The 19,025-nt window shown below is 43.1% G+C and overlaps 1 protein-coding gene across 1 annotated transcript in view; it reads right to left on the reverse strand.

Annotated features, from left to right (window-relative positions):
- Positions 1-19,025, reverse strand: part of LOC142660307 (capping protein, Arp2/3 and myosin-I linker protein 3-like) — a 318,596-nt gene that overhangs the window by 142,566 nt on the left and 157,005 nt on the right. Inside the window, exon 11 of the mRNA XM_075836905.1 lies at positions 18,764-18,858. Within this exon, the coding sequence (XP_075693020.1) occupies positions 18,764-18,858 (95 nt within the window). The remainder of the gene's footprint in view (positions 1-18,763; positions 18,859-19,025) is intronic.

A 19,025-nucleotide genomic window follows, 5' to 3' on the forward strand; every position in this document is an offset into this window, starting at 1 on the left:
CAATGAAAAATAGCTCCAAAAACGGCACAAGAAGTGACATGCTACTTTTTTTAGGGGGCGTTTTTTTACACACCGTTTTTTTCTAACATCATTTTTCCCATTGTTCGAACGAAACGCCATTTTTCCCATTAAAATTTTTGCTATTGTTCGCACAAAACGCCATTTTTCAATGGGTAGATGTTTGTAGGCGTTTAGCTTTCCGCTTATTCAGGCGGTTTTTGGGGCGTTTACACCACCAAAAACGCCTGAAAACACTGTGTGTGAACATAATCTAAGGCTCCTATAGCTACACCACTGGATAGAATTGGTTACATTGTCTCAGCAGACATTATCAGACATGATAGGCTTAGGGTATGTTCACACGCAGAGTTTTCAGGCGTATTTTGGAGCGTAAACAGCTTAAAATACGTCAAAAAAATGGTGGCTAAACGCCTACAAACATCTGCCCATTGAACTCACCACAACCGCTTTAAAAACAGCGCGTAAAAGCAGCATATCACTTCTGGAGCCATTTTTGGAGCTGTTTTTCATTGTGTCAATAGAAAAACAGACAGTTAGTTTTTTGTATGGAAAAATTCTGGAAAGCTACGCCACACTAGCCACACCCACCAGATAAACCACGCCCCATAAGACACACCCACCAAAGACACCACACCCTAAGTGTCCCTGGAAAAAAATTCAAATGTTGCCAACTATGTGATAGGATTAGATACTGTAGCTCAGCAGACTTTATCACATATGATAGGCTTAGATATAAGGCCCAACTCACTGACATTGCGGCTCCAGCGATGGACCCAAGAAAGGTAAGTATGAAAATACGTTGTGTGAACCCAGCCTAAGGGCTTGTCCACACGTAGAGGAATTCCTGCATATTTTCCATCTGGAATTGCAGACGGTAAATATGCAGCAGAATACAGTAGCAGCAAAGTGGGTGAGATTTAACAAACATCATCCACACACTGCGTAAACTTTCCGACTAGAAATTCACCTGGGTGCGTATTTTTCATACCGCAGCACCTCAATTCCTGCTGTGGAAAGTCGACAGAATTGCTAAGTTTTTCAGTGGAGATGTCACGATCTCGCAGCATTGAGGAAAAACGCAGCAAAATCCACACCATTATCTGCAGTGAAAAACACAGGAAATGGTGCAGTTTTCCGCAGCGGAATTTCTCCTACTTTCTGCTGAATTGCTGCAAAAATTTTCTGCAGCAATTACATTACGTGTGGACAAGCCCTAAGAATTGCTTTGCTTTCTTATGTGTTACTAATTGTTTTGGTGTGTTTGTGTTTTTTACAGGTTCGGATGGTGGGCTACTTCGGATTCGAGGACTAATTCGATGACAGCTTTTTTTATTCTCAATAAAATGGTTAACGAGTATTGTGTGTTTTTCTATGTCAATAAAATATTGAAACATCTTCTCTCCGCCGTTAACCCTTTGAACGCCACGATGAAAGCTGATCGCGGCGTTCAAAGAGGGGGAACTGCACATTGATCGCGTCACAGAAAATAACTGTGACGCGATCAAAGCCCACAACTCATATGGCCAGACAGCCCAGGGTCCATTGAAGGACCCCAGGGCTGTCTGAACATATTTCCTGTTGTTAGGGCATACTGAGGTATGCCCTAACAACTGCCTGTGTACAATCAGTACATTACAGTTACAAAATAAAAATTATAAATCCCTTTATGGGATTAAAAAAAACAAAGTTAAATGATTGTAAAAAAAAATGAATGATAAATAAATAAAAGTAAAAGAATACACAGAAACACACATTTTCTATAATAAATAAACTTTTTAAAATATAAGTCCCAAAACATGAAATAATATAGACATATTTGGTATCGCCACGACCGTAACAACCTAAAGAATAAATGTATAACATTATTTATGATGATCGGTGTATGGTGTAAAAAAAATAATATTAAAACTGCAGCAGAACTGCTTTTTTTCTGCATTTTCGCCAAAATAAAAATGTATAGAAATTAAACGATAATGTATTTGTACCAAAAAATGGTACCTACAAAAAGTACAACTCGTCCCGCAAAAAACAAAGTCTCATACAACTACGTCGTCAAAAAATAAAAGAGTTATGAGCGTCGGGATGCATAGAGGGGAAATGTAAAAAAATTGCTCTGTCCGGAAGGCCAAAATTGGCCGTGTCCTTAAGGGGTCAAAAGCCTGAGGCCACAATGAGACGTTCTTTTTTTTATGAATAAACATAGTGGGACAGATTTATCAATGTATTTCCAACAGTTTTATGGCTTAATTAAATGGAAATATATGGCATTCAGGCTAAACGCCATATTTATGAAGCATCAGAACCACTCACTCATTTTCTGAATCATACGAATGTGGTTGGGACCCAGGGATCAACATTGTTTTTAATTGTTACATACACAACCCCCACAAAAATATGTAACAGAAAAAAGAAAGTATTTTTACGCCGTGTGCAAATTGGCTGACTTTCAAATTTTGCAACGCTCCTTTATTCACAGCCGCAAAATCTTGCGATAACAAGCAAGAACTCACTTTTTTCTATGCCGTTGAGGTTTATGGGAAATTGTTTGGGCAGTGATGGGCATGACGGGAACAACAGCACTGAGTTTTGGAGGTGAGTCGCCGCCCTATTTGCATAATAGTCGCATGACCTAAAAATCCTTTTTTTTTTTACTTATTTAGAATATGTATACTTAGTGGGGCTAATTCTTTTTATCAATTAAAACCAATTGTGATCCCTTGTTGATAGGATTTCTTTAAAGGGGCATTCCCACCTTGGACATTTATGGCATTGTAATGGCGGCAGAGGCTGATGGAACTATTCTTCTTTATCTTTCTTCCAGAGTTGTGAAATTGTTTACTATCTCAGTGCTGTTATAATGCACCACAGTATTTCACTCCAAAATGGTGATGTTCCATCCCCTGGTGACTCCTCACTTATTTCACACCACTGGGGCGCTTTCTTTGTAAATTCTCTTTGGGCTTTTACTTCAAGTCTCTCCCCAAATAGTATTCTAGTACTTACTCCAAATGTTTCCTATGTTGGTTCCATGCCAGTTTTACTTTCCTGTATTGCCATGTCAGCCTCTGGCTGGTAGCTTCTTAGCCATGCAATCTCTTCTACAGACAGACTCTAAGCTGTTTCTCCCTCTTTGAGCTCTCTGCAGCATGCTCTTGCTCTCTATACCGCCAGACTCTCCATGACAACACTCAAACCGTACTCCTGCCTTCTCACCAGAACAAACTTGCGCACCACTTCCTCTTCAGGTCTCCTCTGCTATTTCAGCACTCTTGACCAGTGTACAACTGCCCTCTACTGACTGTTCCAGATGCTGCGACCTCAGCATAGACATCACTGTCTTCATTTGTAATACTTTCTCCCCCCTACTTTTTGACTGCCGGCAAGGCAACTAGTATGCTTACGGAATAGTCTTTATATCTGGAAGACAACCTGACAAAATTAGATCGTTGAGAGTGGCATACCAAAAAATGGTCCACTTTTTCAGTACCTGAGCTCTCTTGTTTTCCAGGGGGTACAGTTGACTCTTATCCTCTATCCAGTGGTCCCATTATTTGTCAAGGAGACGCCCACCATTCTTTATCCAGAGAGACCCATTTTGTTGGAGGAGGCTTTGCTATAACATGCTCCAGTACTCCGCAACATATTCTGGTGTACAGTTCGCATAGGTCTCTGGTTGTTCTCAGGCCTCAACAAAATAACCGGAATGTGAGGGTTGCTCTGCCAGACCACTGCATAAGGGGGGACTCCCACCTGCACTGTAATTTCCAGTCCTTCTCGCACCTCTGTTGCACACTATCACTCGGTCTCCGACTTGGAAGGGTAGCTACTACAACTTCTTGTTAACGTTGAGAGAGTAAGGGCCAAGTCGTTGGGCCACCAAATCATACATCTCTTGTACATTTCTTTGGTGCCCTTCCATCCAAGTCTGAGAGTTTCACTCTTCATCTTCGTTATGGGTAGGCATCATCATGCTCAATAGGAAAGCCAAATAACTAGTAATGGAATAAACTGTATTGTTGTAGACCCACACCAGTTCAGCAATGTAGTCTGGCTATCTTTCCTCCTTCTGCTTCCCAGAGCCCTCAGCAACCTCAAAAATATTCAATTTAATCCTTCACATGTGCCATTTCCTTGGGGGTGTTATGGTGAAGTGCGCGTCTTTCACGTAATGAAATTCCTGTGCTGCTGACAGTGGTCTAATCCAGAGTTTTAAACTGCCTTCCTACTTCGTGACGTGATCCTCAATGACTAACTTTAGGGATCTCATGTTTGTATGATCCGAATCGTTACAAGAGAAAGCATTAGGATGTGCTCCCAAGACTTCAGCCACCTCTCTTAGCTCTTCAGTAGACAGAGTGGCACCCTTCGAGCGGCACCTCTTTTAGAAATTTCAGACCCGTATCATTTGTTTCTCTCTAACTGATGAGACATACAGTGAAGGTAGCGACACCGGTTCAGGCAAGTTCCATCTGCCAACATGACACTAGTTCCACTTGATCTTCTCATATCGGAAACACCTCAGCCATCATGTGGAAGGGTTACAGGTTGTTTAATAATGTTCTCCATCCTCAGGATTACTTGTCTGGTCCGGACCGTACATAGCGTTCAGGCCACAGCCACTTATTTTCCCATCAGAGTAGGTTCAATGAGGATGGAGGCACCCTTCAATACTAGTTTTGTGCCAACCAGTAAGGGAAAAATTATTTTGTGGCCGGCCGCCACTTTTACAGACTTGGAGGGGAGCATCCTTACTAAGCCTACTCTTCCAGGCCAATCAAGAAAGTTCCTCATGGACCCGATATTGTTGGCCATCAGTCCAACTAATTGTCGCAGCACTTTCATTCCAAGAATCACCAATGCGCACTCTACCACCATGTTTCCCTTTTTACTGAGCTCCCAGCCCCAGTTGGAGATGTCTTTGCATTACTCCTACAATTGGGATAGGTGAATTGTTTGCTGCTTACCCGTATGTACTTCCTTCACATAACAGGGAGGAAAAATAGGTGTGAAATAATGCTTTGGCCATGGTGGTCACTTGGAATATCAGTATACACCAGACATTGAATTTGGCTGCACCCAATGGGAATTCCCTGACCACATCTTTGACTGCTAACAGGGAGCATAATTTGGCCTCTCACCCTGCGGTTTAGCCCTCAACCACAGGGCAATCTAGTTTCAATTACTTTTGTTGCTTTTTTTGTAGTGGCGTAGGCTGATCCAAGCAATATGGCCTTCCCGGTTACAATTCCAGCAAATTCTGGTATCCGGGAAATCTCTTCCTTCCATCTTCTCGCAAACTGGCGTCCTTCTGGATTGGCTCCCTGGGGGACCACTATGCTTCTTTTGTTAGTAAGTGCTTCTTTCAGTTCTTGCACTATCCCCTCCAGAGACTCCCTTCGGGCCTTTGTGTCTTTATATTTTTTTGTTGCCACTTCCGCTTGCTGTGCTACCAGAACCGTGCTCATCTGCTCCCCTTTCTTTAGGATAATGGCTTTTTTTAACATCTGATGAAAAGTCAAATCTAGTTCTCTTTTTAATTTCTCCCACAGGGTTCTCTGCAGTGGCTGGTTTATAAGGCCTAGCACCAGTGGCGGATCATCATAAGGGGGCCCATGGTTCCCTGGCCCATAACATTTACAGTATGGGCTGGGCGGCACGGGTCCCCTCATGCCCGTTGGGTCGCCCCACATTCACTTGTATCTGCATCCTCAGGACGCAGATACAAATGAATATTATAGGCTGCAGACCATGTTAGGCCTGCAGCCTATAAGGCGCTGGGAAGACTCCCTGCACAGGCCACGTGATGTTATCACTGCATCACGCTGGTCTGCGCAAGCGTCCTGCCCGCAAGGCTGTGCAGTGCTCCATCCGTCGTGGGAACAGGGCAAGGCAAGTACAATATGTTTTTGGGGGGCTATGTGACAATATACACAGGGGGGGGGGGAGTTTGCCATGCTGCTCCTACTATTAAAACTTGAATTATAGTTGGATTGCAAATCTTCCTTACATATGTGACCAGATATTTTGTCCATGATACCCATTTCTGTGTTTTATGTGGGTTATACCTTTCTCTTCTTACAATATGTGTGTTTTTAATGTATATCAATAAACGTTATACTTTTTTTTATTGCATTTCTTGGGCCTAGCACTCATGTCTCTATAGGTGTTCATTTGGATTTAGGAGTGTTTGTTTAGATCCAAACTTTTTCAAACACTTCGTTATTGGGTCCTCCTCCTCTATAATATGTGAGAAAATTGCTGTTCAGTTAGTGCCCAGATGGGCCAGGTATTAGTTTAGATTATATGCTGCAAGTTTTAGTCTTTGGTTAGTGGTATTATTTGGTAACTTTGTGACTGTATAATTTAGAGGTATATTGTCTCCCTGCTTTCTCTCCCCGACTGTCCTATAGGGTGTGCACGGCAAGCCTTAAAGGGCCAGCGCATGCACCAGTAAATTATCCCCAACCTATCCCTGAGCACCCTGACCTTTAAAAGGAACCCTGCACCTTTCCTCATTGCCTGTGTGATGTTGTGTCTTCCCAGTGTTTGTCATGCAAATGGTTCCCTAGCTGTATCCTGTACCCCGTATCCAGTGTCCATGACGACTTCTGTGTTGTAGTCTATTGTTCGAGACGGCGTCTGTGTTCAAGTCCACAATCCAAGACAAGTCCAGCTTCCGATAGTCCGGCACCAGTCTGCTTCTGATTATCCGGAACAAGCCAGCAACCCAGGTACTTTCTCCCTAGTGACTGTCATTGACATTTTGTTTGACCAGCTGCTACTCCACTACGGCGAAGCGGCCCAGTGGGTCCACATACCCAATAAGGCCGTGAGAGTCGTAAATCAGATCAAGGCATATAAGACTTGGAAATGCTCCGGCAATCTGACACCCAGGAGAATTAGCATGGACGCTACCTGAATCTCGTGAGGGCAATCGGTACCTGCTGACCTTCATATTCTTTGTAAGATGCTTTAAGTTTGTGCAAATTTTGTTTCATCTGGGCCTACGCTAACCCTTCATTTGCCTGTATTGTATGGGTTATCATGCCCTGTTTCATCCTCTACTCTGTAATTTTCACGTTCATTTTCTGCCACGAAGTTCTTTTCAACCCCTTAATGCTCAGCGGCGTAAATAATCAGTTGTGCTAAGTGTATCGTTCGCGCTCAGCGACGGACTATTACGTCGCGGGAGTAACGGCCATTTCGGCCGTCCTCCCGACACATGCAGGAGCTGTGACAGCTGCTGTCTTGTACAGCAGCTGCCGCAGCTCCTATAGCGGGGACCGATCACTGTGTCCCCGCTGATTAACCCCTTAAAAGCCGTGTTCAATAGTGATCGCGGCTTTTTAGGGGTTAAGTTACCATCGCCGGCCTGCTACACGATAGCGGCTGGCGATGGTGACTATGGCAACCGGACACCAAACAATGGTGTCCGGCTATGCCATCGACGGAAGCCTAGTGGGTGCTGACGAAGTCAGGACCCACTATGCTTAATGTCAGTGAGTAGCTGACAGCTCTAATACACTGCACTACGCATGTAGTGCAGTGTATTAAAATAGCGATCAGGGCCTCCTGCCCTCAAGTCCCCTAGTGGGACAAAGTAATAAAGTAGAAAAAAAGTTAAAAAAAGATGTGTAAAAATAAGAAAATAAAAGTTTTAAAAGTAATAAAAGTAAAAATCCCCCCTTTTCCCTTATCAGTCCTTTATTATTAATAAAAATATATAAACAAACAAATAAACTATACATAATTGGTATCGCCGCGTCCGTAACGGCCTGAACTACAAAATTATTTTGTTATTTATCCCGCGCGGTGAACGCCGTAAAAGAAAATAATAATAAACCGTACCAGAATCACAATTGTTTGGTCACTTCACCTCCTTAAAAATGGAATAAAAAAAGATCAAAAAGTTGCATGTACCTAAAAATGGTGCTGATCAAAACTACAGTTCGTTACGCAAAAAATAAGTCCTCACACGGTTTTATTGATGGAAAAATAAAAAAGTTATGGCTCTAAGAATAAGGTAACACAAAAACTATAAACATATGGTATCGCCGTAATCGTATCGCCCCGCAGAATAAAGTGAATTTGTCATTTATAGCGCACGGTGAACGCTGTAAAAAAAAAAAAGAATAAAAAAACAATAGTTGAATTGCGGTTTTTTAGTCACCACGCCACTTAAAAATAGAATAAAAACTGATCAAAAAGTCACATGCACCCCATGAAAACTGCAATGAATTCCTCAAGGGGTCTAGTTTCCAAAATGGGGTCACTTTTGGGGGTTTTCCACTGTTTTGGCACCACAAGACCTCTTCAAACCGGACATGGTGCCTAATAAAAAGGAGGGCTCAAAATCCACTAGGTGCTCCTTTGCTTCGGAGGCCGGTGCTTCAGTCCATTACCGCACTAGGGCCACATGTGGGATATTTCTCAAAACTGCAGAATCTGGGCAATACGTATTGAGTTGCGTTTCTCTGATAAAACCTTTTGTGTTATAAAAAAAATGGTATAAAGAGGATTTTCTGACAAAAAAAATATGTAAATTTCACCTCTACTTTGCTCTAAATTCCTGTGAAACACCTAAAGGGTTCATAAACTTTCTATATGCTGTTGTGAATACTTTGAGGGGTCTAGTTTCACAAATGGGGTGTTTCATAGGGGTTTCTAATATATAGGTCCCTCAAAGCAACTTCAGAACTGAACTGGAACCTAAAAAAATAAATAAATTAGGCAATACTTCGCTTCTTACATTTATACTGATAATGAGCCGTGCCCACCCCGAGATGATCTCAGTTTTGACCGTTTGTATAAACGGAGACCACTATTAGACCGTTTCAGTGCCCGGTTTTCCCAATCATACACCCAGAGAAGTGTATTTCTATTGATGAGTCCTTGGTAGATTTTAAAGGGAGGGTTCAATTCCGCGAGTACCTGCTGGGTAAGAGGGCAAGGTATGGCGTGAAGATGTATAAGCTGTGCGAGAGTGCATCAGGTTATACCTACAAAATTAGGATATATAAAGGGAAGGACACCAGTATTCAACCCCCAGAATGCCCCCCACTTACTGGGAGTTAATGCAAAAATTGTGTGGGATTTGGTGCACCCACTGCTGGACCAGGGTTACCACCTCCACGTGGATAATTTTTATACTAGCGTCTCACTCTTCAACTGCCTCTACCTGGATAATTTTTATACCAGCGTCCCACTCTTCAACTGCCTCGCTTCCAGAAGTCATGCGGCACTGCTAGAAGAAATCTGAGAGGCCTCCCTAAGACTCTGCTTGGGCAAACAAGAAGGGGTGAGAGCAGGGCACATTCTAGCAGCAACATATTTTGTGTCAAGTACAAGGACAAGAGAGATGTCACACCAGTACCCATGTACCAGTACGAGGTACCAGTACAGAGACCCCCAAACCAGACTGCATCCTGGACAACAATAGGTGCATGGGAGGGGTGGACTTGTCAGCTCACGTCCTGAAGCCCTACAGCGCCATGCGGTGTGGTATAAGAAGCTGGCCGTGCACATCATACCGATGGCTTTGTACAATGTCTACGTGCTACGTCGATGTACAGGCCAGACAGGAACTTTCCTGGAATTTCAAGAGGTGATTATCAAGAACCTAATCTTTAGGGACCAAGAAGGGGGACACCCAGTACTTCTGGAAGTGGGGCCACACACATCGTACAAGGGCAACACTTTCCAGGAGAAATTCCCCAAACTGGCAAGAAGGGAAAAAGTCAAAAGAGGTGCAAAGTCTGCTATAAGAAGGGGATAAGGGAGGACACAATATACCAATGTGACGCGTGTCCCGAAAAACCAGAGCTCTGTATGAAAGAGTGTTTTAAAATTTATCATACATCCCTTGGTTTATAATTTACCCCAATTTTACTTACCCTGATGTACTCCGCACAGCTTATCCCCCTCATCTTTCCCTTCTGAGCCCTGCTGTGTGCCCAGGCAGCTGATAACAGCCACATGTAGGGTATTGCCGTACCCGTGAGAACCAACATTACAGTTTATGGTGTGTATGTCTCCGGTCAAAATGCTCACTACACCTCTATATGAATGCCTTAAGGGTGTAGTTTTTAAAACGGGGTCACTTCTTTCGAGTTTCAACTGTACTGGTACCTCAGGGGCTTCTGCATACATGACTTCGCACCAGAAAATCCCCAGTTTGCCAAATGTGGTCCTTTCCTTCTGAGCCCTCCCATGGGCCCAAACGGCAGTTAATCACCACAAATGGGGTATTGCTGCACTCAGGAGAAATTGGGCAACAAAATGGGGGTATTTTGTTCCCTGTGAAAATAAGAAATTTTGATAAAAACTTACATCTTATTGGAAAATATGACATTTTTTTTTTCATTTCACAGCCCAATTCAAATAGGTGCTGTGAAAAAACTGTGCGGTCAAAATTGTAATAACAACCATATTTTAATTCCTTGAGGGATGTAGTTTCCAAAATGGGGTCACTTCTGGTGGGTTTCCATTGCTTTGATACCTCTGGGGCTCTGCAAATGCGACATGGCACCCGAAAACCAATCCAGCAAAATCTGGACTCCAACAAACACATAGCGCTCCTTTCATTCTGAGCCCTCCCATGGGCCCAAACGGCAGTTTATCACCACAAATGGGGTATCGCCGCACTAAGGACAAATTGGGCAACAAAATGGGGTATTTTGTTCCCTGTGAAAATAAGACATTTTGATCACAAATGACATCTTATTGGAAAAAAATGACATTTTTTTAATTTCACAGCCCAATTCAAATAGGTGCTGTGAAAAAACTGTGCGGTCAAAATGGTAACAACAACCATAAATGAATTCCTTGAGGGGTGCAGTTTCCAAAATGGGGTCACTATTGGGGGATTCCTACTGTTTTGGCACCTCAACACCTCTTCAAACCTGGCATGCGGCCTAAAATATATTCTAATAAAAAAGAGGCCTCAAAATGCACTAGGTACTTCTTTGCTTCTAGGGCTTGTATTTTAGTCCACGAGCGCACTAGAGCCAGTGGCGGATCCTCATATGGGCGGTTCGGGCGGCCGCCCGGGGCCCAAGACTGCACGGGGGCCCTTAGCCACCCAAACCGCACACAAGTTAAAAAAAACTATCCAGGGCTGCTGCCGGCCGCATTCTAGCGGTCATCGGTCCCACGTGCGGATGAAGAGGAGGAAGGGGGGAAGTGCAGGGGGAGTCAATTGCGGCCAGGGAACAGGGGCACAGCACATCAGCTGTAGAGAGCAGACTGTCAGAGATTGTGATTGGCAGGTGCTGGAGTCTTCCTGACAGTCTGCTCCTCTGTGCTGCTGTACACTCTCCCTCCTGTCTAAACCTCCAGCAGCTGCCTGATAACGGCAAAACTGCAACCAGAAGGTGAGGGACCTGTGGTAACGTCACAGTCACATGATTAAGGTCCTGAAGGCTGCCAGAGACAAGCACCGCAGAGGAAGAGGCTGTGGTAAGTGTGTGTGTGTGTGTGTGTGTGTGTGTGTGTGTGTGTGTGTGTGTGTGTGTGTGTGTGTGTCATAATGTAAGTCTATTTAGTGTGTGCTGTGTATATAGTATGTGCTGTGTATATAGTCTATATAGTGTGTACAGTGTTTATAGTGTCTATAATGTAAGTCTATATAGTGTGTGCTGTGTATATAGTGTGTGCTGTGTATATAGTGTGTGCTGTGTATATAGTCTATATAGTGTGTACAGTGTTTATATTGTCTATAATGTAAGTCTATATAGTGTGTGCTGTGTATATAGTGTGTGCTGTGTATATAGTGTGTGCTGTGTACATAGTGTGTGCTGTGTATATAGTCTATATAGTGTGTACTGTGTTTATAGTGTCTATAATGCAAGTCTATGTAGTGTGTGTGGTTTGAATATATAGTGTGTGGTGTTAATGTGAATTGTATATAGGGTGTTTAATTTCACATTTTTTGTGTGCAAAATAATTTCCCACCCATAGAGCCCTCTGCAGTAAGTTAGATGCTCAGAACCCCCCCTGCAGTATAATCTCCCCCATAGAGCACTCAGTAGTTATTATACTGCAGGGGAGGGGGTCAGAGCGTTTGATTGACTGTTGAGGGTTCTATAGGGGAATAACTCTTTCCCCCTAGAGCCATAAGGGTGGATTTACACGAACGTGTAATACGTCCTATGCTAGTCTATGGGGCAGTGCAGACTGTCAGTGATTTTTGCGTAGCATGTGTCCGCTGCGTAAAACTCACGACATGTCCTATATTTCTGCGTTTTTCGCGCATCACGCACCCATTGAAGTCAATGGGTGCGTGAAAATCATGCATGCCACACGGAGGCACCTCCGTGGGACATGCGTGATTTGTGCAACAGCAGGCAAACTATGATTGCAAACAGAAAAGCACCACGTGCTACAAACATACAAATAGAGTGTCATAATGATGGCGGCTGCGCGTAAGGCACGCAGCCGCGCATCATATGGTGATGACACACGGAGCTGTTAAGTGCCTTTTGCGCGCGCAAAACGCCACATTTTTTGCATGCGCAAAACGCACACACTTGTGTAAAGCCGCCCTAAGTGTCAGACGCTTAGACCTTCCCATAGGGCACTCAGCAGTCAGTCAGATGCACTGGGGAGGGGTGTCTGACTGCTTAAAGGGTAACTAACTAAACTTTATTTTAAAAATTACATGTCATAGTGACATGTCAAATGTTCTAATCGGTGGGGGTCCAGGCACTGAGACCCCACCAATCGCTGAAACAAAGTGTCAGAAGCGATCAGGTGAGTGAGGAGCCACTTTGTTTCTGATCATCTTTCCTCTGATAGCCGAGCAAGCGGTGTACGGGCACAACAGAAAGTCTATGAGTCCGTACACCGCGCCAAGGAAAGACAATCAGAAATTAAGTGGAACAGCGCTCACCCGAGCACTCCTGCTGCTTTGTTTTAGTGATTGGTGGTGGTCTCAATGCTGGGACCCCCATCGATCAAAACTTCTCACATATCACTCTCACTATGACACGCCAAATGTTTTTTAAAAGTTTAGTTACCCCTTGGGGACTGAATTTATTGGTTTGAGTTAATGTATGGGCCTGGGTCTTAATTTGCTTAGGGCTGGGTTCACACAACCTATTTTCAGGAGTAAACGAGGCGTATTATGCCTCGTTTTACGTCTGAAAATAGGGCTACAATACGTCGGCAAACATCTGCCCATTCATTTGAATGGGTTTGCCGACGTACTGTGCAGACAACCTGTCATTTACGCGTCGTCATTTGACAGCTGTCAAACGACGACGCGTAAAAATACAGCCTCGTCAAAAGAAGTGCAGGACACTTCTTTCAGACGTAATTTGAGCCGTTCTTCATTGAACTCAATGAAGCACAGCTCAAAATTTACGGCTGTCAGAGAAGCCTCGCAAAATGCGAGGAGGAGCTTTTACGTCTGAAACGAGGCAGCTGTTTTCTCCTGAAAACAGTCTGTCTTTTCAGACGTAAAAGCCTGCTACCGTGTGCACATACCCTAGGGGTCTGGGGTATAAGACAATTTATGGTGTTTATTTCTGAATTTTTATGTTGCTATAGATGCTGAAAATGACTACAGAATCAAGGGGAAAAAATTTCTCATCAGGAAACCCTGCAGTCATCAGGAGAAGTCGCCATAACGGTCTGTGTCAGATGGAGAAGAAAAGAGAACGACCCATTAGTGAAGACATCACCTGTGAGTCATTGCATTTATAGATCTGTCACCTCTCCTGACAAGTCTGTTATCGGAAATCCTTGTATTCCACATAAAGTCTTTGTGTGCCCAGGACTAATAGACAAATGTGTGTTACCATTCCCCTTGTCAGAAGGATATGTCCCTACACAGTGTGATACTGTCAGCGATGGTTGGAGACTGTCAGTATGTAGGGACACAGCCCTTTGACAAGGGGAATCGTAGCACTCATTTGTCAATGCTTGCACAGAAAGCTGGTGTTTAATATAGACACGGCGTGGCAGGGCGGTGGTGGAGAAGTGGGCCCAAGCTTGTGGAACAGCCCAGGGCCCATGGTTTACTTAATCCGCCACCCACTAGAGCCACATGTGGGACATTTCTAAAAACGGCAGAATCTGGACAATACACATTTAGTAGTATTTCTCTGGTAAAACCTTCTGTGTTACAGATTATTTTTTTTATAAAATTGAAATTCAGCAAGAAAAATGAAATTTGCAAATTTCACCTCCACTTTGCTTTAATTCTTGTGAAATGCCTGAAGGGTTAAAAAAAACTTTCTAAATGCTGTTTTGAATACTTTGAGGGGTCTAGTTTTTAAAATGGAGTGTTTTATCAGGGTTTCTAATACATAGGCCCCTCAAAGCCACTTCAGAACTGAACAGGTACCTTAAAAAAAAGGCTTTTGAAATTTTCTTAAAAATATGAGAAATTGCTGTTTATGTTCTAAGCCTTGTAACGTCCAAGAAAAATAAAAGAACGTTCAAAAACGATGCCAATCTAAAGTAGACATATGGGAAATGTGAACTAGTAACTATTTTGGGTGGTATAACCATCTGTTTTACAAGCAGATGCATTTAAATTCTGAAAAATTCTATTTTTTCAAAATTTTCTCAACATTTTGCAATTTTTCACCAATAAACACTGAATATATTGACCAAATTTTACCACGAACATGAATCCCAATGTGTCATGAGAAAACAATCTCAGAATCGCTTGGATAGGTTTAAGCATTCCGACGTTATTACCACATAAAGTGAAATATGTCACTTTTCAAAAATGGGCTCTGAGCCTTAAGGGGTTAAAGTATTGATGTTATGTCGTTTCAAGACGTACTGCTCAGATGGCACATATTTTACCTATTTCCAGGTTGACTCATTTTATGTCACTAGTTTTTCCTTATTGGTTTACCGTCGCTGTAATTTTCTCTGTACCCACTGAGACATTAATGTATGTAGATAACAGGTGACTGTCTCAGTCGACCGCTATTCCTCTGCTTACCTATACCCTCTGTATCATTTGGTTTGCTGGATGCCTTAGCTGACATGTCACTTTCCTAACACCTTTTTATAGCTACAAGTATTACAAACTTCACTTAATGCTAAAGGTCTGAATAAACCCAGAAAAAGAAGCCAAATTGTATCCCTTCTGAGAAAAAGTGAAAGCTGATATTGTTCTCTTACAAAAGACCCATTTTAAAGCACATAAACTACCCTCACTTTCCCATTACTTCTTCCCAAATTATTCCACAGCTCACTATATACCCTATATTCACTCAACTTCCCGATCTGACTCAGAATGTAAGTAAAGGATCCATGGCAGGTATTCTTGTATTGATTGCCAATTTATACGCCTCAGACCAGCAGCAGACCAAATGGATAGTTAAAACACTGTTTAGAGATGTTGTGGAACGCATCATTATAGTAGGATGATATTATAATATATCACTAGACCCTCTACTAGATACCTCCTCCACCAGTTCGAATGTTGCTCACTTGTCTCTCAGGAGGATTAGGAAATGCCTTCAACCACTGAACCTGGTGTACGTTTGACGCCAACGTCACCCAGCAACAAGAGATTACACCATCCTTTCCCATGTGCATAACACTCATCATAGACTAGACTACCTCTTCCATAATAACAGACATCTATCTATTGCTTCTGACCCCCGGATAGGCCCAATAACTTTATTTGACCATGCCCCAGTTTAATTTAATATCACCCTAAATAATTTACCTCCGAGAGCATGGACCTGGTCCTTGAACGAGACCTTGCTCAATAAACCCTGTAACATGAGAACCCTGTCTGATCTTCTTTCAGATTTCTTTCAGAGAAACTAGACATCCAGATATCTCATCGCTAGTGGTATAAGAAAATAAGAAACACACAAAGCCTTTGTTAGAGGCGAACTTATTTCACTGTGTTCTCAGATTACTATACTTCTCTACATTAGAAGAGGTTCTCGCTAGACCTTAATCTGTCTGATGATTGATTATTAACAATTCCTTTTTCCTTTCACTTGTAAATGGAGCAGGTTGCACTTTAAAATATATAAGGCATTGATTAAGGAAACCTCGGCAATGGCGACAGTCACCACTGAACTTTTGATAGTGGCGGCATATGTCAACTTGAATCTGCAGAATTTATTTTTGCAAATCAAAAATCTCTCTTTGCTGAACTCACAGTAGATAATGCAGCTGAGAAAACTTTTCTTGACAAGTGGTGCCAAATTCTTGTAGTTCAACAATTTGTTGCCTTTTTTTTTGTCAAATGACCTGTTCCAACGGACTCCATATTGGGCCAATCTATTCTGTCAAGGTCTGTAGCAGATTCAGAGTCCAGTGTCTAAAACCATCAGGCAGAAAGGTGCTAAAAGCAAGACTAGTCAAGCAGGGGCAAAGCTAAAGGCTCATGTGCCCTGGTGCAAGAATTCAGCTTGGGCCCCCTACCCCTCCCTAACACCACCAGACCCCTGCGCGCACCTATGCCCAGCCGCTTTGCCTAACAGCCCCCATAGCTGCCTCCACAGTATAATGCCCCCCATAGCTGCCTCCACAGTATAATGCCCCCCATAGCTGCCCCCACACAGCTTAATGCTTCCTATAGCTGCCCCCCATACAGTATAATGCCCCCATAGCTGTCCCCACAGTATAATGCCCCCACACAGTATAACGCCCCCACAGTATAATGCCCCACACAGCTTAATGCTTCCTATAGCTGCCCCCATACAGTATAATGCGCCCATAGCTGCCCCATACAGTATAATGCCCCAATACAGTATAATGCTTCCCCCCAGTATAATGTCCCCCATAGCTGCCCCCACCATGTAATGCCAACCATAGCTGCCCCATACAGTATAATACCCCCATACAGTATAATTTTCCCACACAGTATAATGCTCCCATAGCTGCCCTATACAGTATAATGCTCCCACACAGTATAATGTCCCCCCCATAGATGCCCCATACAGTATAATTCCCCTCATACAGTATAATGCTCCCATAGCTGCCACTATATCAGCCCCCCTCCCGTATCCACTATAATGCCCCATAGTGCCTAGTAGAAAAGGGAGTGCTGGGTGGCCCTATATACAAGGGGGAGGGGAGTGCTGTGTGGGCCTATATACAAGGATGAGTGGAGCACTGTGTGACACTATATACAAAGGGGGGAGTTCTCCGTTACACTATATGCAAGGGGGGGTGCTGTGACCCCTATATACAAGGGGGGAGGGGAGCGCTGTGTGGCACTATATACAAAGGGGGGGAGTGGTGTGTTCACTATATACAAGGGTGAGCACTATGTGGCCCTATATACAAAGGGGGGAGCGCTGTGTGACACTATATACAAGGGGGGAACGCTGTGTGACACTATGTACAAAGGGGGAGGGCTGTGTAACACTATTTACAAGGGGGGGCTGTGTAGCACTATCCACAGCGGTATGTGTGCGGCGCTCTTTACAGGGTGGCTGTGTGGTGCTAGCTATAGGGAGGATGTGTGATATCTACAGGGGGCTGTGTGTGGCGCTATCTATGGGGGTGTGTAATATCTACATGGGCTGTGTGTGGCACTATGTACAGGGGGCTGTGAGTATGTGGTGTTTTACAGTGTATGGTATTATTATATTTAGGGGTGCAGTGTTTAGTGTTATTATATTTAGGGGCACAGTATGTGGCTCCATGATAACTTTATTTTCGTTTATAGGTGTGGAAATGTTGGAAAAGTGAGGAGCTGAAGACATCTGAGTGGCAAATTCTGCAGAAATGGGTCATGGCCGAGAAGTTGTCATGAAGTCTGGATCAGATGGAGAAGAAAACAGGAAAAAAACGACTAGAATCTGAGACGTCATCACCTGTGAGTCACTAGATTTATAGAGAATCTGTCACCTCTCCTGACATGTTTATTATAGGAAATCTTTGTATTTCACAAAAAGTCTTTCTGCAGTCCAGGACTGATAGACAATTTCCCGTGTCAGGAGGATGTGTCCCAGCACAGTGTGATACTGTCAGTATGTAGGGACACAGCCCTGTGACAAGGGGAATCATAACACCCATTTGTTAATGCTTGCCCAAAAAGGTAGTGTTAACTAACAATAGTTACGGTGCAGCAGGACGGCGGTGCGGAAGGGGGGCCCAAGTTTGGGTAACAGCCCAGGGCCCATGGTCTACTTAATCCGCCACTGGCTACGACACTGTAGTCAAGTAACAGTCCACGTTTGATAAATAGATAAGCGCTAATCGGTTGTAGCGTAAAGGCAAAGACGTGGTCACAAAACAATCCAAGTTTGGCACACAGATAAGCAGCAACAGGTTGTAGCATGAGGCAGAGACATGGTCAGGAAACAGTCCATATGTAGTACACAAATGATCAACAACAGAGAGAGGCAGTAAGTAACTAGACTACATGAAGCTCGCTAGTCTGGCAATCAGGAAGTGCATGGGCCAGACTATTAGAGGAAGCCAAAAGGGTGAAAGCAATGAAGGCAAAAAAGGCAAGGAAAAGAGAGAACCTGGACAAAAAAAATTCATCAGTAGAACTGGCCAATGTCTCAGGGGCTCAATCAGAAGAGCCATTGCCTAGCATACAGACTTTACTAGGTTCAAATCCTGACACTCTTGCTGTTGCAGCCACACAAACTGTAGTTTAATGCAAATACTACAAATAAAGAAAAATCCTTGATTGAGTAGTTGTGTTCTAACATATATATATATATATATATATATATATATATATATATATATATATATATATATATATATATATATATATATATATGAACTGATGTACCTTTGTCTTCTATTTGATTTCCAGAAAGATTTATGGTATGAAGCATAGTGCTGGCATTGCTATCAAGCATCTGAGCCATCTTGATGGCAAATTCACTGCAGACAAAAAATAAATAAATATATGTAAAGATAGATAATTTCAATATAGTCATCAAAGAAACTATAAAGATTGGAAACATGTTTCAAGTTGGACAGAAAAGTACATAGTATATAAATTTGTAATGCTTCAATATGCAAATAATGCTATTCTACTACGGCTATGT

Source organism: Rhinoderma darwinii, chromosome 9 (genome assembly GCF_050947455.1).
Source record: "Rhinoderma darwinii isolate aRhiDar2 chromosome 9, aRhiDar2.hap1, whole genome shotgun sequence".
Classification (NCBI taxonomy): domain Eukaryota; kingdom Metazoa; phylum Chordata; class Amphibia; order Anura; family Rhinodermatidae; genus Rhinoderma; species Rhinoderma darwinii.